This window comes from Hemitrygon akajei, chromosome 5 (assembly GCF_048418815.1).
Source record: "Hemitrygon akajei chromosome 5, sHemAka1.3, whole genome shotgun sequence".
NCBI lineage: Eukaryota > Metazoa > Chordata > Chondrichthyes > Myliobatiformes > Dasyatidae > Hemitrygon > Hemitrygon akajei.
This window is the reverse complement of record NC_133128.1, coordinates 123,753,700-123,776,756: the sequence shown is the minus strand read 5'-3', so window position 1 is coordinate 123,776,756 and position 23,057 is coordinate 123,753,700. Positions and strand designations below refer to the sequence as shown.

The window sequence follows — 23,057 nt, the reverse complement described above, 5'->3', positions numbered from 1 at the left end:
TTGTTGATCCTTTACGTCTTTCTAATGATCACAAGACACTGATGGAGATTAAGAACATCAAGTATTCCAAGTCTACCTCACTAGCAAGTCGTTGGATGGCAGAGGAGTTACACAGCACTGCCTTATTGCATAGCATGTCATCACCTGCCACAGTCACCCAGGGAAGGCATTGGAAGTGGTGCACAGTCCAACAAATGGTGCAAATATTTGTCTTAAATGTTTTTCTTCTGATTGCAAGACCCTGTCATACATTGGTAATATAATAAAACACCGCAAGTCCAGTTCATTGGTTCATTCGCAAGACTGAAGGTGGGGAGGCTGCATAGCCTCAGTTGTTGGGTAGACCACTGTCTGTTAGTCACCCAGGGGAGGAGGTTTTGGAGGTGGTGTGGGAAACAACAGAGCTGTAGTGGGCACACTGGGTTGGGGGGGGGGGCTGAGAGGGCCCCTCCATTGGTGCTGCTCTCCAGTGTTTGCTCCAAAAAGACAAGCTGGATTGCCTTCATCTGCAGGAGATGAGGAACTGCTGCGTGCTTGTTCTTGCAGAAATGTGGCTCCAGACACCATCAACCTTCAGGCCATGCCACTTTACAACTTGTGCTAGTATCATTTTTTGTGACAGTATGTGCTATCATTAACTATATGTGCTGTGTGCTGTATGTGACTGTAAACACTGTGTTTGCATCTTGGCCCAGGAGGAACAATGTTTTGTAAAATTGTATACATGTGTTTGGCTGAATGACAAATAAACTTGAAGTTGAATGTACAAATATGGAGTGCTTCACAACATGAAATTCCTTATTGTAATACTGAGTGGTAAGTATCTGACGTTTTAGTGGTTTCAAGGATGAAGAGAATTTAAAAGCATAGGCAGATGTAAAGCAGCATTTTTGATTTTATTGTAATATGTTAGTAATATTGCATAAGTACTTTGTCATGCTTTATTGAATTGGCCTATTCCCTCCTAATATCAATTGTTCTGAACTGCTGGAATTATAGAACATAGAAATATACAGCATATTACAGGCCCTTTGGCCCTCCAGAAACTGCCTAGAATTACCCTACCACATAGCCCTCTATTCCTCTAAGCTCCACGTACCTAACTGAGAGTCTTAAAAGCCTCTACTGTATCTGCCTCCACCACTACTGGCAGTGCAGTCCATGCACCCAGCACTCTCTGTGTGAAAAACTTACCCCTGACATACCTTCTGTATCTTCTTCTAAGCACTTTAAACTATGCCCCCTCGTGTTAGCCATTTCAGCCTTGGGGAAAAAGCCTCTGGCTATCCACACAATCAATGCCTCTCAACATCTTATACACCTCTATCATGTCACCTCTCATCCTCTGTCACTCCGAGGAGAAAAGGCCAAGTTCATTCAACCCATTCTCATAAGGCCAGCTCTCCAATCCAGGCAACATCCTTGTCAATCTCCTCTACACTCTCCCTATAGTATCCACACCCTTCCTGTAGTGAGGTGACCAAAACTGAACACAGTACTCCATGTGGGGTCTAACTAAGGTCTTATATAGCTTTAACATTACCTCACGGCTCTTGAGCTCAATCCCATGGTTGATGAATGCCAACATATCATACGGCCTTTTAATGACATCAACCTGCACAGCAGCTTTGAGTGTCCTATGGACACGGATACCAAGATCTCTGTGACCCTCAACACTGCCAAGAATCTTACCATTAGCACTATATTCTGTATTCAAATTTGACCTACCAAAATGCACCATTTCACACTTATTTGGGTTGAACTCCATCTGCCACTTCACAGCCCAGTTCTGCATTCTATTGATGTCTCGCTGTAACCTCTGACAACCATCCAGACTATCCAAAACACTCCCAATTTTAGTGCCATCAGCAAACTTACTAACCCACTCTTCTATTTCCTCATCCAGATCATTTATGAAAATCACAAAGTGGAGGGCTCCAAGAACAGTTCCTTGCAGAACAGTACTGGTCACCAACCTCCATGCAGAATATGAACCATCTACAACCACCTTTTGCCTTCTGTGGGCAAGCCAATTCTGGATCCACAAAGCAAGGTTTCCTTGGATGCCATGTCTCCTTACTTTCTGAATGAGCCTTGCATGGGGAACTATATCAAATACCTTACTGAAATCCATACACACTACATCCACTGCTCTACCTTCATCAATGTGTTTTGTCACATCCTCAAAGAATTCAATCAGGCTCGTAAGGTACGACCTGCCCTTGACACAGACATGCTGACTATCCCTAATCGGATTATGTCTCTCCAAATGCTCATAAATCCTACCTCTCAGGATCTTCTCCAATAACTTACCCACTACTGAAGTCAGACTCACTGGTCTATAATTTCCTGGGTTATCTCTACTCCCTTTCTAGAACAACCTTCCAATCCTCTGGTACTTCTTCCACCCTTATTGGTGATGCAAAGATCATCACCAGAGACTCAGCAATCTCCTCCCTCGCTTCCCACAGTATCCTGGGGTATATCTCATCCAGTCCCAGCAACTCTAACTTAATACCTTTCAACAGCTACAGCACATCCTCTTTCTTAAAGACTATATGCTTAAGCATTTCAGTCCACAATTTCCCTGGTGAAAACTGAAGCAAAGTATTCATTAAGCATGTCCACTACCTCCTCTGACTCTATGCACATTTCCACTATTGCACCTGACTGGTCCTATTCTCACAAGGCTCATCCTCTTGCTCTTCACATACTTGTAGAATGCCTTGGGGTTTTCCTTTATCCTGCTTACCAAGGCCTTCTCATGGCCCCTTCTAGCTCTCCAAATTTCATTCTTCAGTTTCTTCCTGGCAACCTTGTAATTTTCTGGAACTCTATCAGTACCTAGTTTCTTAAGCCTTTCGTAATCTTTCCTTTTCTTAACTACAAGTTCCACATCCTTTGTACACCATGGTTCTTTTACCCTACCATCATTTCCCTGCCTCAATGGAACATACCTATGCAGAACCCTATGCAAATGTTCCCGAAACATTTGCCATGTTTCTGCCATGCATTTCCCTGAGAATATCTGCCCCCAAATTCCTGTCTGATAGCATTTTATTTTCCCCTACCCCAATTAAATGTTTTCCCAAATTGTCTGCTCCTATCCCTCTCCAGCACTATGGTAAAGAAGATAGAGTTGTGATCACTACCTCCAAAATGCTCTCCAACCAAGAGATCTGACACCTGACCAGGTTCGTTTCTCAATACCAGATCAAATACAGCCTCTCCTCTAGTTGGCTTATGTACTGATAATAATTATCATATTTTCAAGTTCTTCTTGAAAGCTCAAACTGGTACTGGAGGAACTAATCACCTAATCAAGTCACGGGGCAGCATACCCTGTTGCTTTCCTGATCATTGTGAAGAACTTCAACTTGGCCAGCCTGAGAAACTCTTTTAACAGATTAGCTCCATACTTCCTCTGGTGGAACCAGAGGAGCCAACACACTTGATACTGTTACACCACCATCAACAATGCTTAGCTTGCCATCCCATTTGACAAGTCTGATCATCTGGCTGTGCTTCTAAGGCAGAGTTGATATGGAGCTCTGTCTGTTGCCCAAGTAGTGGGACCCCCCTCTCCAAGCTGATGATAGGTCCAAAGGAATGATCAAAACTAATACAGTTTAGTGCCAGCAGCATCACAGGAGTTGTTATGCCTGTGCTGGGTACAGCAGTCAGCCGCCTTCAGGACTCCAACTCTGAATTTTTCCTCGGGGTTTAACTCCTGGAATAACAACTTTCTGGGCTCACTGCAATTTGCCTACCACCTCAATAGGTTTACAATAGATGCAATCACACTGGCTTACCACTCAGCCTTGGGACAGCAATACCTACATCAGATTACTATTTATTGATTACAGCTCAGCGTTCGACACCATCATCTTCCCAGTAATAATCAACAAGTTTTAAAACCTGGATCTCTGTACCTGCCTGTGCAAATGGATCCGTGACTTCCTCATCAGAAATACAGTCAGTGTGGATCGGAAGTAATATTTGCTCCTCACAATCAACACAGAAGCACCTCAAGAATGCGTACTTCGCCCACTGTTCTATTCTCTCTATACTCATGACTGTCTGGCTAGGCACAGCTCAAACGCCATCTACAATTCAGCAATGATACAACTTCTGTTGGTAGCATCTCAGATTGCAATGAGGAGGCATACAAAAGCGAGATTGATTAGCTAGTTGAGTAGTGTCACAGCAATAACTTTGCACTCAGCATCAGTAAGAACAGGGAATTGATTGTGGACTTCAAGATGGGGAAGTCAGGAAAACACACAACAGTCCTCAGTGAGGGGTGAGCAGCTTGAAGTTCCTGGGCATCAACAGCTTTGAGGATCTAATCTGGACCCAACATATTGATGCAATTACGAAGGCACAGCAGCAGCTATAACTTCATTAGGAGTTTAACGAGATTTTGTTTGTCACAAATTTCTATGTATGTACGGCAGACAACACACTGGCTGGTTGTATCACTAGTTAAAAGGTGGCACCTCAAGAAGGCAACTCGCTCAGAATGCTGGAGGAACTCAGCAGGTTAGTCAGCATCTATGAAGCTGATGAGTTCCTCCTACATTTTGTGTGCATTGCTCTGGATTTCTAGCATCTGCAGAATCTGTGTTTATGATGTGACTTAAGAAGGCAGCATCCATCATCAAGGACCCTCATCATCTGAGGTATGTTTGATCCTCATTACTACCATTGGTGAGGTTTCTACAGGAGTCTAAAGAGACGGCCAAAATATTAGGAACTCCTTCCACTCTGCCATCAGAATTCTGAATAGTCTATGAACCCATGACTACCTTACCATTCACCTTTTGCACTATTAATTTTTTGTACTTTATAGTAATTTTTAATGTCTTGTACTGTACTGCTGCCACAAAAACAACAAATTTTATGACATTCATGATATCTGTATTAATAAACTTCATTTTGAATACCCCAGTCAGGGTAAAGTTCATCTTAGAGGGGAACCTGCAATTCCCATGCACCTGATTTCCCTTGTCTTTCTTGCCAGGTTTGGGAAAAACTCTGAGTAGCCTAAGCAACTAACACAATGTGTTTGTAGATGGAGCCTACGGGACAGTGATGGTGATGGAATTGATGTTAAGGGTATTAGCTAATGTACAAGTCAAGTGAACTACTTTGCCCAAGGTGGTTGAACTTGAGTTGTTGACACTTGCAGCTGTTCAGTCAAACAAAGAGCATTCCAGCCTCTGATCTGATCTTGTAGCTACCGTATTTGTGTCATTGGTGAAGACAGTCAATCTCTTGTTGAACAGGGTTTTAAATAATCAGAATCTAGGAAGAGCAAAAGGGCAGTGAAGAAAGTCATCTTAAATTTCCGAGAGTGAGGGACAAAAGGGGATATAGATAGCAACTAATGTTATTCATGCACTCCACAACTCAAAGCTGATCTACAATTCAACAACTTTCACTTTTCGCTTTGATAACTGAATCAACATTGAACTCCAAACAGTAGAACACAGGAACAAACCCTCAGCCCACAACACTTTCACCAAACACAATTCCAAATTAAACTAAATCTTTTCTGCCTTTACATTATCCATATCCCTCCATTGCTCACATAATCATGTGTGTCTATCTAACAGCCTCTTAATCACTACTAATGTACCTGCTTCCATCACTACTCTGGCAGCTCATTTTAGGTACCTACCCTTCTGTATTAAAACCTCGTTCGTCAAATCTCCTCTAAACTTCCCCCCTCTCACCTTAAATTCATGCCCTTTAATATTTGATATTTCTATCCTACAAAAGAAAGATTCTGTCTACTCTGTCTATGCTTCTCATAAATTTATAAATTTCTATCACATCTCCCCTCAGACTCTAATACTCCAGAGAGAAATAGAAGGCTATGTAGGAGGGAAGGGTTCGATTGATCTTAAGTGCATTAAAAGGACAGCACACCGTAGACTGAAGGGCCTGCACTGTGCTATAGTGTTCTATATTCTAAAATAGCATGTTTGCCCAACCTCTCTTTATACTATAACATGCCTTTTAATCTACTTCCATCTTTAATATCTTTATTTTTCCCTTTCAGGGTTCTTTTGAAGACCCTGACCTGGAGTTACATGCTGACTTTGGTTCTTAGTGGGAATGGGACCCGCTTTCGGGGTTTTGTAACTGGCTGTTGTTGTTTGGCATGCAAAGGGTTTGGCCCAAGAGTCCGGCTTGGATTTGGAAGCCGAGGATCTTGGGGCTCTGGAGGGGGCAGATCAAGGGTCGGTGTAACGGCAGGAGACCTGTGTGTCGTCGAAGGAATCGGAATATCTATGGCTGTGTGCCCAGAGATCCTTGATTTATGAGGTCTTCAGGCACAAAGCTTGAAAAAAGCGACGCAACAGACTTAACATCGTGAAACCAGCGAGTTGTTTGTTATGTCTCCCTGCTCGCTGGGAAAACAGAGATAACTCTTTCTCCCTTATCAGGGAAAGAGAGAGCCTGTGGTATGTCGTATACCAGGTGAAACACGAAGTCTTTGGGGTAACTGCAAGCCTGTGTCTTTGCTGTTGCTTTGCTCACGCTTGAGTGCTCAGTGGCAGGTGCCAATGCTTTTTTTTTGCCAGTGGGGTTGGGGGGGATTGTTGCTTGCTACCGCTTACGTGGAGGAGGGAGGGGACCTGGGGGGGGACTTAGGGGTTCTAACATTTAACTGTCGTTCATTCTTTGAGGCACTCCTCTGTTTTCATGGATGGTTGTGAAGAAAAAGCATTTCAGGATGTGTATTCATGAGGAAATCTGCAGATGCTGGAAATTCAAGCAACACACACAAAATGCTGGTGGAACGCAGCAGGCCAGGCAGCATCTATAGGGAGAAGCGCTGTAGACGTTTTGGGCCGAGACCCTTCGTCAGGACTAACTGAAGGAAAGATAGTAAGAGATTTGAAAGTAGGAGGGGGAGGGGGAAATGCGAAATGATAGGAGAAGACTGGAGGGGGTGGGGTGAAGCTGAGAGCCAGACAGGTGATTGGCAAAAGGGATACAGAGCTAGAGAAGGGAAAGGATCACGGGATGGGAAGCCTAGGGAGAAAGAAAGGGGGAGGGGAGCACCACAGGGAGATGGAGAACAGGCAGATTGATCGGCAGAGAGAGAAAAAAAACTAAATATTTCAGGGATGGGGTAAGAAGGGGAGGGGCATTAACAGAAGTTAGAGAAGTCGATGCTCAGGTTGGAGGCTACCCAGCCAGTATATAAGATGCTGTTCCTCCAACCTGAGTATGGCTTCATCTTGACAGTAGAGGAGGTCATGGATAGACATATCAGAATGGGAATGGGACGTGGAATTAAAATGTGGCGCCACTGGGAGATCCTGCTTTCTCTGGCGGACAGAGCGTAGGTGTTCAGCGAAACGGTCTACTGGTCTGCGTCGGGTCTAGCCGAATTAGTTCTTACTCTCAATAATTTCTCCTTTGGCTCCTCCCACTTCCTCCAAACCAAAGGTGTAGCCATGGGCACCCGCATGGGTCCCAGTTATGCCTGCCTTTTTGTCAGCTTTGTGGAATAGTCCATGTTCCAAATCTATTTGGGTATCCATCCCCCTCTTTTCCTTCACTACATCAACAACTGCATTGGAGCTGCCTCCTGCACGCATGCTGAGCTCGTTGACTTCATTAACTTCGCCTCCAACTTTCACCCTGCCCTCAAATTTACCTGGTCTATTTCTGACACCTCACTCCCCTTTCTTGATCTTTCTGTTTCCATCTCTGAAGACGGCCTATCTACTGATTTCTACTATAAGCCTTCAGATTCTCACAGCTACCTGGACTATTCCTCTTTCTACCCTGTCTCTTGCAAAAATGCTATCCCCTTCTCACAATTCCTCTGTCTCCGCCGCATCTGCTCTCAGGATGAGGCTTTTCATTCGAGGATGAAGGAGATGTCTTCCTTTTTTAAACAAAGGGGCTTCCCTTCTTCCACCATCAACTCTGCTCTCAAATGCCTCTCTCCCATTTCCCACACATCTGCCCACCACCCCACTCGGGATAGGGTTCCCCTTGTCCTCACCTACCACCCCACCAGCCTCCGGATCCAACGTATAACTCTCCATAACTTCCGCCACCTCCAACGGGATCCCACTACCAAGCACATCTTTCCCTCCCCCCCCTTTCTGCTTTCAGCAGCGATCGCTCCCTATGCAACTCCCTTGTCCATTCGTCCCCCCCATCCCTTCCCACCTATCTCCCTCCTGGCACTTATCCTTGCAAGCGGAACAAGTGCTACACCTGCCCTTACACTTCCACCCTCACCACCATTCGGGGCCCCAGACAGTCCTTCCAGGTGAGGCGACACTTCACCTGTGAGTCAGCTGGTGTGGTATATTGTGTCCGGTGCTCCCTGTGTTGTCAGGATGTGTATTGTATACATTTCTCTGACATTAAATTGGACTTTTGAACCTTTAAACTTCCCACTGCTGCAGATGTAGGGTCCCATCTACTTTTAAACCAGTGCCCAAGAGCAGGGTGAGCTGCCTCAACAACTATCACCCAGTGGCACTCTCATCTACTGTTCTGAAGTGTTTTGAGAAAGTAGTAGGTGCTAAAATTAACTCTTACCTGAAGAAGGACTAGGATCTGCTACAGTTTGCTTACACCACAACAGATCTACAGAGGATACAATCTCACTGGCTGTCCAGTTTGCTTTGGAGCACAAATAACAACAAAACATCTATCAGGTTGCTATTCATTGATTACAGCTCACCATTCAATACCATCATCCCCCCAGTATTAATCACCAAGCTTCTAAACCTGGGTGTCTGTACCATGGTCTGCAACAAGACCCTTATCTTCCTTATTAGAAGACCACATTTGGTACAGATCAGTGGTAACATCTCCTCTTCAATGACAATGAACACATATAGCTCAAAGACACTTGCTAAGTCTGCTGCCTACCTCACTATGTTCATAGCTGTGTGGTTAAGCAGCACTTAAGCATCAGTTATAAATTTGCAGATGATACCACTGTTATTGGTAATACCCTATATGGCAACAAGGTGGTGTACAGGCATGAGACAGAACAGATGGTTGATTGGTGTCACAACAATAACTTCGCACTCAATATCAGAAAGAGCATGGAACTGATTGTGCACTTCAGGAAGGGGAAGTTGGAAGAACATGCACCAGTCCTTATGGAGGGGTCAATGGCTGAAAGGATGAGCAGCCTCTAGTTCCTGGGCAACAACATCTGAGGGTGTGTCCTGGGCCAAACACATTAATGCAATCATGAAGGCAGCAGACCAGCACCTCTATTTTTACCATAGGAGATCTGGTTTGTCACCAAAGACTTGCAAATTTCTAAAGATGTATTGTGGAAAGTATTCCGACAGATTAGCTCAGTCTGGTAAGGGAGGCTCCAATACACAAGATTGCAAGAGGCCATATAGAGAGGATTGTAGACTCAGTTGGTTCCATCATGGGCACAACCCTTCCTGCCCTCAAGAGGAGGTGCCTGAAGAAGTAGTTATCCATCACTAAGGACCCTTACCATCCTGGACATGCCCTCTTCATGTTACAACAATTGGGAAGGTGGTGTAGGAGCTTGAAGATCCATTCAACGATTCAGGAAAAGCTTTTTCCCCTCTTCCACCAGATTCCTAAGCGGACCATCAACCCATGAACATTACCTCATTATTTCCTATTTTGCACTTTTTAAACATAATTTGATGTCATTTTAGGTCTTTGCACTGTGCTGCTGCCACAAAGCAGCAAATTTCACATCATATAAGAGTGATAATAAGCCTGATTAGTTTGTTATATCCTCTTCGTTCATCAACAGTCCTGTCAAAGAAGACACTCAATTCCTCCAGAGGCAGGTAACATCTTTTAACATCTCAATTCCATCTTTTTTCTGCAGTGTTAAAGAATACAAACTCACCTGCAAATCAGCAATAGTTTTTCCAAAGGCTTTTCTCTGTCTCACATACTTTCTTGTTTCTTCAAACATGAATTCACAGTTGGCAAGGGCCATGTCTGCAATGAGCAATCGTTCCTATAAACATAAAGGGTCAAAGGTTGTTTCAGACAGTAGTCATTTTACCGGTAACAACATCTGACTATTTTTGGTTATATAATAGTACAAATTTGACTCTTCTAAAAACATCAAACCCAATCATACAAAAAGTTTGTCAATGGCAGGAATAAAGCTATGGTTCAATGTTCTCCCCTCTCCTGACAGAATGGATATTTTCCAAAATTTACCTAGCAGGTGTTAAGGGAAGCGAATCTCGAGTAGCATGAACCTATTTTCAGTCTTGGTTATATCCCATTCCAGTGAACCTGATGAACTTCTGACTTAGCAGAGACCTATAGTAGCCCGACATGGCAATAAACCATCCATCCCTGCCAATTTAGTTCTGGAAATAAAGTTCAGTACTTCTACCTGTAAAGATCTTTTCAGCAACCTCTCCCCAGTAACTGGTCATACTATCATCACACTGGAATTAATTCTTAGGGGTTCTCAGTGCAGATCACTGCTCCCAAAACTTAATTTAACAACTCGTGGACAGCTCCACTCCTAATGCTGGTAGTCAAAGACATATCCCAGTCCACTGCTTAAGAATGTGATAAGTATGAATGCCTTGGAGGGCACATTAATAAATATATTGCTCACACAAAGATCTAAAACTTTGAAAAACTTGTATTGTGGTGGAGAGTATATTTACTGCATCACAGACTGGTATGGAAATACCAATGCCCTTGAATGGAAAATCCTACAAAAAAAGTAGTGGATAAGCGCCAGCCCATCAAAACTAAAGCCCTCCCCACCACTGAGCACATCTAGGTTGTTGCAAGAAAGCAGCATCCATATCAGGGACCTCCCACCACGCTGGCAATGCCCTCTTTTAGCTGCTGCCATCAGGAAGGTGGTACAGGAACCACAGGACCCACACCACCAGGTTCAGGAACAGTTATTACCTCTCAGCCATCAGGCTCTTGAACCAAATGGAACAACTTTATTCAACTTCACTTGCCCCATCACGAAACTGTTCCCACAACCTATGGGCTCACTTCCAAGGGCTCTTCAACTCACATTCCTTATTTATTATTATTATTATTTATTTTTCTTTCCTTTTGTATTTGCACAGTTGGTTCTCTTTTCCACACTGGTTTGTGCGGTCTTTCATTGATTCTGTTAAGGTTACTGGATTTACTGAGTACTGTCGCAAGAAAATGAATCTCAGGGTTGAATATGATAATATGTACTTTGATAATAAATTTACTTTGAACTTTGGTTGCAAGTGGATACAGTAAGAATGCCAAAGGAATCAGAATCAGGTTTATTATCACTGGCATGAGACATGAAATTTGTTAACTTAGCAGCAGCAGTTCAATGCCATACATAAACTAGCAGAGAGAGAAAAGTAATAAAAATAAAATAAAAACATAATAATAAAGTAAATCAATTATGTATATTGAATAGATTTTTTTTAATGTGCAAAAATAGAAATACTGTATATTAAAAAAGTGAGGTAGTGTCCAAAGATTCAATGTCCATTTAGGAATCGGATGGCAGAGAGGAAGAAGCTGTTCCTGAATCGCTGATTGTGTGCCTTCAGGCTTCTGTATCTCCTACCTGATGGTAACAGTGAGAAAAGGGCATGCCCTGGGTGCTGGGTCCTTAATAATGGATGCTGCCTTTCTGAGACACTGCTCCCTAAAGATGTCCTGGGTACTTTGTAGGCTAGTGTCCAAGATGGAGCTGACTAGATTTACAACCTTCTGCAGCTCTTTTGGTCCTGTGCAGTAGCCCCACCACCCCCCATACCAGACAGTGATGCAGCCTGTCAGAATCCTCTCTTCAGTACAACTACAGAAGTTTTTGAGTGTATTTGTTGACATGCCAAATCTCTTCAAACTCCTAATAAAGTATAACCGCTGTCTTGCCTTCTTTATGACTACATCAATATGTTGGGACCAGGTTAGATCCTCAGAGATCTTGACACCCAGGAACTTGAAGCTGCTCACTCTCTCCACTTCTGATTCCTCTATGAGGATTGGTATGTGCTCCTTCGTCTTACCCTTCCTGAGGTCCACAATCAACTCCTTTGTCTTACTGACGTGGAGTGCCAGGTTGTTGCTGCAGCACCATTCCACTAGTTGGTGTATCTCACTCCTGTATGCCCTCTTGTCACCACCTGAGATTCTACCAACAATGGTTGTATTGTCAGCAAATTTGTAGATGGTATTTGAGCTATGCCTAGCCACACAGTCATGTGTATACAGAGAGTAGAGCAGTGAGCACACCCCTGAGGTGCGCCAGTGTTGATCGTCAGCGAGGAGGATATGTTACCACCAATCTGCACAGACTGCGATCTTCCGGTTAAGAAGTCGAGGATCCAATTGCAGAGGGATGTACAGAGGCTCAGGTTCTGCAACTTCTCAATCAGGATTGTGGAAATGATGGTATTAAATGCTGAGCTACAGACAATGCACAGTATCCTGATGTAGGCGTTTGTGTTGTCTCGGTGATCTAAAGCCATGTGGAGAACCATTGAGATTGCGTCCGCTGCTGACCTTTTGTGGCAATAGAAAAATTACAATGGGTCCTGGTCCTTGCTGAGGAAACTGTGGTATACTGATCAGTTGGAGATATGGCCAGTAAAATGGCAGATGGAGTTTAATTCAGGCAAATGTAAGGTGCTGCACTTTAAAAATCAAATTTAAAGGGAAGGTACACAGTTAATGGCAGGACTCTTAACACTGATGTATAGAGGGATATTGGGGTCCAAGTCCATAGCTCCCTTAAAGGCACTGCACAATATGGTGGGAAAGAAGGTGTATGGTAAGCTTGACTTTATTAGTCGAGGTTTTGAATTCAAGGGTCAAGAACTTAATGTTGCAACTTTAGGCAACTCTACTTAGGCCACATTCAATTTAAGTTGCTCCATTATAGGACATTGAAGCTTTGGAAAGGTTGCAGAAGAGATTTACCATGGTACTGCCAGGATCAGAGGGCATAAGCTTGGATAAACTTGGGTTGTTTTCTCTGGAGATGCAGAGACTGAGCATAGGCCCAAATGAAGTTTATAACATTTATGAGAGGCATAGGTAGACAGTTGGTATCTTTGTCCTAAGTTCAAAATATTTAATTCTCAAGGGCATGCATTTGAGATAGAAGGGGGAAAATTCAAAAGTGCGTGGGCAAGATATTTATTTACACAGAGAGTGGTGGCTGCATAGAATGCAGTGTCTGGGCTATTGGTGGAGGCAAATACGATAGAGGCATTTAAGAAGCTCTTAGATGGGCAGATGAATGCGCAGATAATGGAATGATTGGGTCATTGTGTCACCAGGAGGCATTAGTGTAATGAGACATCATTATCTTAATTAGTCTGGCACAACACTGTGGGCCGAAGGGTTTGCTCCTGTGCTGCACTGTTCTATGCTCACTGCAGAAGCCAGGTTCAGTTGCAAAATACTGCGGATTCTGAAAACTGTAATAGAAAATGCTATATGCATTCAGCAGGGAGAAAGAGATTTCAGGTCAATGACCTATCATTGCCTGACCTGCTGAGTAGTTCCAGTAATTTTTCCTCACAATGTAATGTTTCACACAGAACCAGTGGATCTCAGTCTGCAGCATTTTGTGTCAATATCTGGGGCTAGAAATGCGGTGAGCTTTTCTATGATTGGATTTTCTTTTCTAGCACACAAAAGTGGTAAGAAGGTAAAAGGGATCTTGGAATATAAAAAGGATATAAACTGTCAAATCACAAACACAGCAATACATAAACGTGCAGCTGTTACCTGTGGAAGCTCGGTCATTAAATAGTAGAATCCTTTATTAACCTCTCCTAGTAGAGCATCAGCTGGCAAGCGGACATCCTCGAAGAAGAGCTCAGATGTATCCTTCCCATTGAAAAACAACAAGGGCATTTTCATGTCAATCAAGGCAGCAACACTTACAGCTTCTGTATCTTTTCCATTAGCTCAAAGAACATCAGTAAAGCTCAGTGCTTATGTTCAAATGACACAAGGAACAGACTAAATAACTGTTGAAACTGCAACAGAAAAGTTTTTTTTAAAAGGAGAAAATGTCCCACAAACACTCAACCAGCAGTGTAATACATAACCATGATCAAATATTTTCTATAAAACTAAAGAAAAGTGAATTATCTTAAATCAATAAATCTAAAATTAGAAACCACCATGCTTAGAAATAACAGTATACCAAATGGATTTCAATATCATGCCTTTAGATACCCGCATAAAGGAGATTTTACAGCTTCCGGAGGCAATGTGTAGAAGAGATGTAAATCAGATCCCCAGCATCAGAGACTTGATTTAGCTGGAATCTAGATAAAAGGATTAGGCACTTGAATATACTCAATAATTGCGTCCATAGCTGTACGAAATAGCCTAAGCCAAAGGTTTAATGATCCTTAACAATAAACTCCTTCGCATGGGAGGCCATTTATTTTTTGAGACTCTGCTTCTTAGGAAACACAGAAATACAATGGAAATATAGCAGCCGGGTGACCAAAACAGGGAGATGACATTCAGTTAAAAGAACAGTTAAAAATGGAAAGAAGATGTAGTACAGTTAATCAGGGACGAGATCAGCAGAGTGGTGAGAAATTAACTTGTCTCAGCAGTTCATGATGTAGAAATAGAATCGTTTTGGGCAGAGATTATGAACAGCACAGGGTAGAACTCATTCAGAGGGATTATTTATAGGCTACAAAACAGAACTTGTAACATAAATAAGGAAGTTAAAAGTGTGTTTGAAGAGGGTTATATTGTACAGGAGTGGGGATGGTAGAAGGGAGGGTACAACAATCAGCATGGGTGCCTAACAAAGTGTGTCCTGGGATGATATGGGAAGAGAGAGGAAACTGGGGCCTTCGCAGAGATTTTTGTACCTTTGTGAGCCACAGGTGAGGTACTAGAAACTACAGGATAGATAACGATGTTCCTGTATTTAAGAAGGGCTGCAGGGATAAGTCAGAGAGCGACAGGCCAGTGAGCCTTACATCAGTGCAGGGAAAGTTACTGGAAGAGATTTTGAGGGGATAGATTTATTTTTATTTGGGATGGCAAGGACTGATTAGGGATAGACAGCATGCACTTGTGAATGGGAAATTGTGTCTTACAAATGAAATTGAGTTTTTTGAAGAAATAATCAAGATTGGTGAGGCCAGGGTGTAGATATTGTCTAAGACTATTAACATAGGAGAAGAATGAGGCCATTTGGCCATGGCTGATTTATTCTCTTTCTCAGTCATAGAGAAGGACAGCACTGAAATGTGCCTTTCAGCCCATCTAGTCCATGCCAAACAGTACAGTACATGCCAAACCATTTAAACTGCCACTGGCAGTACAGTACAGTTCTCCTTAAACTTTTCATCTTTCAGCCTTAATCCATGACCTCTAGTTGTAGTCCCACTCAACCTTGATGAAAAAAGCCTGCTTGCATTTACCCTATCTATACTCCTCATAATTTTGTATAACCCTATTAAATCTTCCCTCAATTTTCAACACTCCAAGCAATAAAGTTCTAACCTATTCAATCTTTCCTTATAATTCAGGTCTTCCAGACACGGCAACATCCTTGTAAATTTCCTCCATACACTTTCAACCTTATTTATATCTTTGCTGTAGATCAGTGGCTAAAACTGCAGACACGGGGAAACACGAGGAAATCTGCAGATGCTGGAAATTCAAACAACACACACAAAATGCTGGTGGAACACAGCAGGCCAGGCAGCATCTATAAGGAGAAGCACTGTCGACGTTTCAGGCCGAGACCCTTCGTCAGGACAATACTCCAAATTAGGCCTCACAAATGTCTTAAAATTTGTCAAAATAACATCCCATTCCCTGAACTCAATATTTTGATTTACAAAGGATAATGTGCCAAAAGCTTTCTTTACTACCCTATTTACCTATACTGGCACTTTCAACGAATTATGGACCTGTATATCCATATCCCTTTCTTCTTATGCACTCCTCAGTGCCAAAACATTCAGTGGGCTAAACCAAACCCTGTTTGGTCCTACCAAAGTGTAACATCTCACACCTGTTTGCATTAAATTCCATCTGCCATTTTTCAGCCTATTATTTCCAGCTGGTCCAGATCCTGTTGCAAGCTCTGAAAGTCTTCCTTGCTGTCTACTAAACCCCCAATCTTGGCATCTTCTACAAATTTGCTGATCTAGCTAACCATATTATGATCCAGACCATTGATATAGATAACAAACAACAACAGACCCAATACTCGTGCAGCACTCCAAGAGTCACAGGCCTACAGTCAGTCATCTACTGCAACTCTCTGGCTTTTCCCATAAAACCAATGTCTAATCCAATTTATACCTCATCTTGAATGTCAAGCAAATGAACCTTCTTGGCCAGCCTCCCGCATGGGACCTTGTCAAATCCCTTGCTAAAGTCCATGTAGACAACATCCTCTGCAGTGCCTTCATCAACTTTACCAGTAACTTATTCGAAAAACTCTCTAAGACTGGTTAGACATGATATACTTCACACAAAAGCCATGCTGACTATCTTTAATTGGTCCATGATTATCCAAATACTCATATATTGGATCCCTAGAATACCTTCCAATAACTTTTCCACTACTGATGTCATGCCTACCAGCCTATAATTTCCTGTTTATTTTTAGAGCAGAACAACCATCGCTCTCCTCCAATACTCTGGTACCTCACTTGTCACTAAGAACATTTTAAATATTTCTGCTAGGGTCCCTGCAATTTCTATACTTGACACCCACAAGGCATTCTGAGGCAACACCTTGTCAGGCCTTGGGGATTTATCCATTCTAATTTGCCTCAACACAGCAAACGCCTCCTCCTCTGTCATCTGTTTTGGGTCCATGACCTTGCTGCTGCTTTGCCTCAATCGCAAAGACTCTGAATACATCTCCCAAGTAAATACAGATGCAAAAAATCTATTTAAGATCTCCCCCATCTCCTTTGGCTCCAAACATAGATTAACATTTAATCCCATTCTCCTGCCTTCTTCCTGTAACCTTTAGCGCCCTGACTAATCACAAATCTATCAATCTCTGCTTTATATATACCCAATAATTTGGCCTCCACAGCCAGTTGTGGTAATGAATTCCACAGACTCAACACCCTGTGGCTAAAGAAATTCCTTTCATCTCTGTTCTGAAGGAACATCCTTGTAGAGTCTACATGGACTCCAGCAAAGTTTCTGATAATGGATTTGAATACTCAGATCCAGGGCGAGTAAGTAGATTGAATACAAAACAGGTTTGACAGTAGGAGGCTGTTGATTTCTGAAGGGTTGTGTTTCCACAGTGGAGGCCTAAAACCTGTATGATGCAGAGACTGGTGCTAGCTCCCCTGTGGTTTCTGATATTTATTAATAATTTTGATGAGAATATAAGTGCCAAGTGTGCAGACAGCTTTTGAAGCTTATAACAAGATTTTGATCAGCTTCACTGAGCAAGGAATTTACTCGCACTCCGATGTAAATAACAATGAACTAAACCAATTAACTAATGGTGGGCAAGTTGGCAAGGAAAGAGAAAACAGAATTTAACTCAAACAATTGAGAGGTGGTGCATTTTGGAACTTAAACAAGGGCAGGAATATTTATTACACTGTTTACCCGTGCTGTGCACTACATGTATTTTGAATTATTTTATTTACTTATCTATGGTAATATTTTAAGTTGATGTGCTATGTGTGATATTTTATTTGAGGGTGCACCATGGTCCGGAGGAACATTGTTTAGTTTGGTTGTACGTACAGTCAGATGACAATAGACTTGAAATTGAACCATAATTTGCAGGTCTCCAGAAAGTGTTGTTGAATAAGAACACTAGTAGATAGAGAGTGAGGAGGGAGTATGCCATGCTTGTCTTCCTCAGTTGGGGCACTAAGTATACGGGTTGGGACATTACATTACAGTTGTAGAGAACATTGGTTAGGCCACACTAGGAATATTGTGCACTGTTTTGGCCACCACACTGGATATAATTAACGTAGAGTGGTCAGTACATGGAATGAGCTACCAGAGAAATGGTTGAGGCAGGTACATTAACATTTAAAAGGCACTTGGATGTACATAGATAGGAAAGGTTCAGAGGTATATGCACCATACACAGACAAATGGGACTATCTCAGAAGGAAGTCTTGGTCGATGTGGATCAGTTAGGCCAACGGCTTGTTCCTGTGCTGTAATACTCTATGCCATGACAGCATCAACATAAATTAAAATTAGATGGAAGAAATTAAAGTATAGAGTAGGGTACTCTTCGTTTGCAGCTGTTTAAAACTTTAGTTCAGCCACACTTGAAGTATTGAGTATATTTCTGGTCCCTTTATGTAGAAGCTTTGAAAAAAATGCATGAGAGGTTTACCAAGATGTTGCCTTAATTTGAGGGTATGGGCTAAAAGGAGAGGTTGGTCAAGCTTAAGTTATTTTCTCTGGAGCATTGAAAGATGAGGGGAAACCTGATAGAAGTTTACAATATTATGAGAGACACGGATAGGATAGATAGTGAGAATCTTTTCCCCAGGTTAGAAATGTCAAGTATAAGAGGACATGTATTTAAAGTGAGAAGGAGAAGGATCAAAGGAGATGTGCAGGGCAAATTCAATTTCTATACAAGGAATGGTAAATGTCTGAAGCTAGCTGCCAGGGCTAGTACTACTGGCAGATACACTAGTAGAGGTTGTTAAGAGATGCATGAATATGCAGGGAATGGAGGGATATGAATTTCATGCAGGCTGAAGCGTTTCTGTTTAATTTGGCATTATGTTCAGCGAAAACAACCTGGGCCAAAGGGCCTTGATCCTGTGCCGTACTCTATTATGCTCTATGTTCTAAATTGACTTACTCAGACATTATTATAATAAAAACCCATTAAATTAACTAGCTACAGGAGCCAAGCCAGATGTGCCATAAGATTTAATTTGATACAATACTGGGTGAGACTGAATAGGACTACATGAAATTCCTCCATTCCAGAATGGTCTTCTACTGTGTTGATCATGTCTTTTAGGTACCATGCAACCTCTCTGATACGTAATTCAAACTTGAAGTCTAACAAAGTTATGGAAAACAATTATTTAAAAATTTAGTTCAGTAGTGCAAATAAAGACAAACTAACCTGTGCTTTCAAGCCAATCTTCTCCAGCTTCTTTCCTTTGATGAATCCCTTCATGCCATTATCCACAAGAAATAAGCTTATCCCATGGGCTTTAGAGCGGGCTTGAGGATCTGTTACAGCTACAACAATGACCACATCACACATCCAGCCATTTGTTATAAAAACCTACGACAGAGAAATTACTGGTAAAGGGAGATAGCTTTCGAACCATATTTATTCTTCATTGTGTCTGTACTTTTGAGAAACCATCTCTAATTAGTCCCATTCTGCTTATAAACCTCTCCTTTCCACATCTCATTCTTTTTCAACGATTTAAGATTGAATTTGCTTCCACCAGTCCTTCAGACAGCGCGCCTGAATTCAATATATTGTGTACAAAATACATTTGCAGTCTCCTCTGTTTATTTGGCCATTTATGAAAGCATGACGTCCTTTGCTTAATGATCTTTGCCAGTGAAAACATCACTTATTTTTGTACCAATAATCACAGTCATATAACAGAGAAATAGGCCCTTCAGTCCAACTGGTCCATCCTGCTTAAGATTTCTAGTTAAGTTCTATTTGCCTGCATTTGACTCATATCCCACTAAACCATTCCTATCCATGTACCTGTCCAACTACCTTTTACATGTCGTTAGTGTACCTGCTTCTACCACTTTCTCTGACAGTTCATTCCATACGGTGACCACTCCTTGTGAGAAAAATTTACTCCTCAGGTTCCTATTAAATTTCTCCCCTCTCACCTTAAACTTATGCCTTCAATGGAAAAAAAGACGTCAGAGTAAAAGGTTGGGGAGAGGAGAGGAAGATGTACAAGGCGGTAGGTGATAGGTGGGAGGGGTGATTTGTGAAGTAAAGAGCTGAGAAGTTGATTGGTGAGAGATAAAAGGATGGAGAAGGAAGAATCTGGGACAGGAGAGGACAGAAGACCACAAAAGAAAGGGAAGGGGGAGGAGCACCAGAGGGAAGTGATGGGCAGGTAAAGAGACAGGGTGAGAGAGGGAAATGTGAATGGGGAATAGTGGAGGGACTGCAATTACTGGCAGTTTGAGAAATCAATGTTCATTCATGCAACAGATTGGAGGCTACCCAGACGGAATACCAGGTGTTTCTCCTCCAAACTGAGTGTGGCCACATCTCAGCAGATGGTCTCAGCCTAAACTCTGACTGTTTACTCTTTTCCATAGATGCTACCTGGCCTACTGAGTTCCTCCAGCATTTTGTGTGTGTTGCTCCTCATAAACCTCCTCTGCACTTTTCACAGCTTAATGTAATTTTTCCTACAGCAAAATAACCAAAACTAAACACAATATTCCACATGCGATCTCACCAATGTCTTGTACAACCGCTACACTACTGTGCGACCTCTAAAATTATTGTTTTATTTCTCACCCCCACCCCCACTGCCCTGACCTTCCCAGTCGCCAGGCAGCCACTGCTGTTTATTGTGTTTCCTACTTTTATTCCTTCACCTCTGGTGTTGTTCAGGCAGTGATCAGTTAAAATTGATGCGGCCTGGGTACAGTCCACCTTTGGAATAACAGCAGAAAGGAATCTGAAAGAGACTGTGTATTGCCACCCGCAACCCAGCAAAAACCAAATTTCCCCTTCCTCCTCCCCCCCCTTGTTACCACTTTGTCCTTTCAATAACTTACCACCCCTTCAACCAACCCCTCAAACTACTTGCCAAAATTTTTGCCTTTTAGCCAAGATAAATGTGAAAATAAATCAGAATTATTCCTTTTAGCTCATGTGAACCCAAATTTCATTTATCTTAGTTTGAAAATTCCATTTCAGCTATCATTGGATACCATACAAAAGAAACAGCGACAAGCCATTAACAAGAGATTCTGCAGATGCTGAAAATCCAGAGCAGCACATACAAAATGCTGGAGGAACTCAGCAGGTCAGGCAGCGTCTATAGAAAAGAACAAAGACATTACAGACCAGATGAAGGGTCTCAGCTCAAAACGTTGACTCTTTATTCCTTTCTGTAGATGCTGCCTGATCTGCTGAGGTCCTCCATTTTGTGGTTTTGCACTTACCATTGAGAGACAATCTAGCTTGGAACTGACGAAGTGCTCCACTGCACACTCTGTAATGTTGTCTTTTGCATGTAACAGTGTACGTTATCTTTTCTTTTTCTTTGGTGGATCAGGTAGGTCTATTATTCTGACAAGGAACCTCAATGTTATCTTAGCGTCTAAGCCAACATTTATCTCTCAAGCAACATCATTAAAATGGAAAGCCTGGCAATTATTTCAGTACTGCTCACTTGACCTTGTTCTGCCAGAGACGGCTGAACAAAGGTGATCATTTTTCAAAGTGCAAGCTAAGGCACTCTAGTCAAAGGGTGGAGGCAACAAATAATGTCTGATACAGGCAGAGGCTCAGCTATACACCAGACCTGGGAGCAGCGGACTGCAGTTGAATCCAGAGCCTGGGAACTTTACACAGCAAATCTGTGGAATGAAGGTCAGCAGAACACTTGTCCTATCCTTTTTATATAACGTGGTTATCAACAAATAATAAGCAGTCTAACTCAACATTTGCCACTGCTTTCTGTGCCCAGTCTCAGTCCATGAAATTATTGAAAAGAAAAAAAATGGTAGTGTTGAGACATCCATAAACTCTTGACAGTATGTAAAAACATGCATCCCAGTCAAATAGGACTTGTGATGAGAAATGGGAAGTCTTGATGAAGGATCTTGGCCCGAAACATCAACTCTTTATTCCTCTTCACAGATGCTGCCTGACCTGCTGAGTTCCTCTAGTATTTTGTGTCTGTTACTATGAATTTCCAGCATCTTCAGAATGCCTTGTGTTCATAGTAAAGCTGTAAAAGCTATTTTTAAGCAGACAAATGAATTGGAAGTTGGAGTTTAATGTAGACAAATGATTCTAAAAATAATAACTTAAGTTGTTTGACTGACCAGAAATAACAGCAAACTGAAGTATCAAATAAACACTGGTCTTTATGTGGCATTACTTTCCACTGGCATCTGAAGAGCAAAATGTGCATACTGTAGCACTTGATCATTATCAAGGAGGAGGCACATTAACTAAAGGAATTTTATTGTGAATTATTCCTTACTTTGCTGCCATTGAGAATCCAGTCACCACCATCCTTCTTGGCATTTGTTCGTACTCCTTGTAAATCACTAAAGAGTCAAAATTTAAAGTTAAGCAAGCATGGGGTGGGAAACCCTGTCTCTTATTTCTAAGATGCTTGACTGTATCAGCTGACAGCTGATAGCAGAGTTAAGAACATGGTCAGCTTGTTTGGTGTTTCAGGTAGATAAGGCAGAGTTGGCTCATATTTCTCTCTGGCTATAAGGGAGCCACTGTGAAGATTCATTTAATACTACATTTTATTTGCAAGCCCCTTTCCTATCTTGCAAATTAAATCCTGTTGAACATAGCAAGTCAAACCTCGGCTGTTCTTCTGCATCCAGTCATGAATATCACTATTATTTAGCAGTTAAATAGTGAATGGCAGGAGATGGAATCTGACAAAAGACAAAAGGCAACATGGTTTCCTTAAGGGGAAATCTTGCCTGACAAATCTGTTAGAATTCTTTGAGGAAATAACAGGCAAGATAGACAAAAAGAGTCAGTGGATATTGTTTATTTGGATTTTCAGAAGGCCTTTGACAAGGTGCCATCCACGGGGCTGCTAAACAAGAGAACAGCCCATGGCATTACAGGAAAGACTAGCATCGTTGACTGGCAGAGGGCAGAGAGTAGGGATAGAGGAGGCCTTCTCTAGTTGGCTGCCAGTGGTATTCTGCATGAACCAGTCAGATGATACAAAGCTAAATGGAGAGGCAGGGAGTCTGTAGAAGAACTTGGACATAGTAGGAGAGTAGGCAAAGTGGTAGATTAAATGCAATATAGGGATGTACATTTCTGTATACGGCCATGCACGTTCACA

General features: G+C 42.1%; 1 protein-coding gene across 2 annotated transcripts in view; it reads right to left on the bottom strand.

The window, feature by feature from the left end:
- Positions 1-23,057, bottom strand: part of acadl (acyl-CoA dehydrogenase long chain) — a 107,164-nt gene that overhangs the window by 29,699 nt on the left and 54,408 nt on the right. For both annotated transcript variants that reach the window (XM_073046360.1, XM_073046361.1), the window contains exons 5-8: positions 22,218-22,284; positions 19,124-19,288; positions 13,771-13,872; positions 9,899-10,012 (exon numbers count right to left, since the gene is read on the bottom strand). In XM_073046360.1, the coding sequence (XP_072902461.1) occupies positions 9,899-10,012; positions 13,771-13,872; positions 19,124-19,288; positions 22,218-22,284 (448 nt within the window). The remainder of the gene's footprint in view (positions 1-9,898; positions 10,013-13,770; positions 13,873-19,123; positions 19,289-22,217; positions 22,285-23,057) is intronic.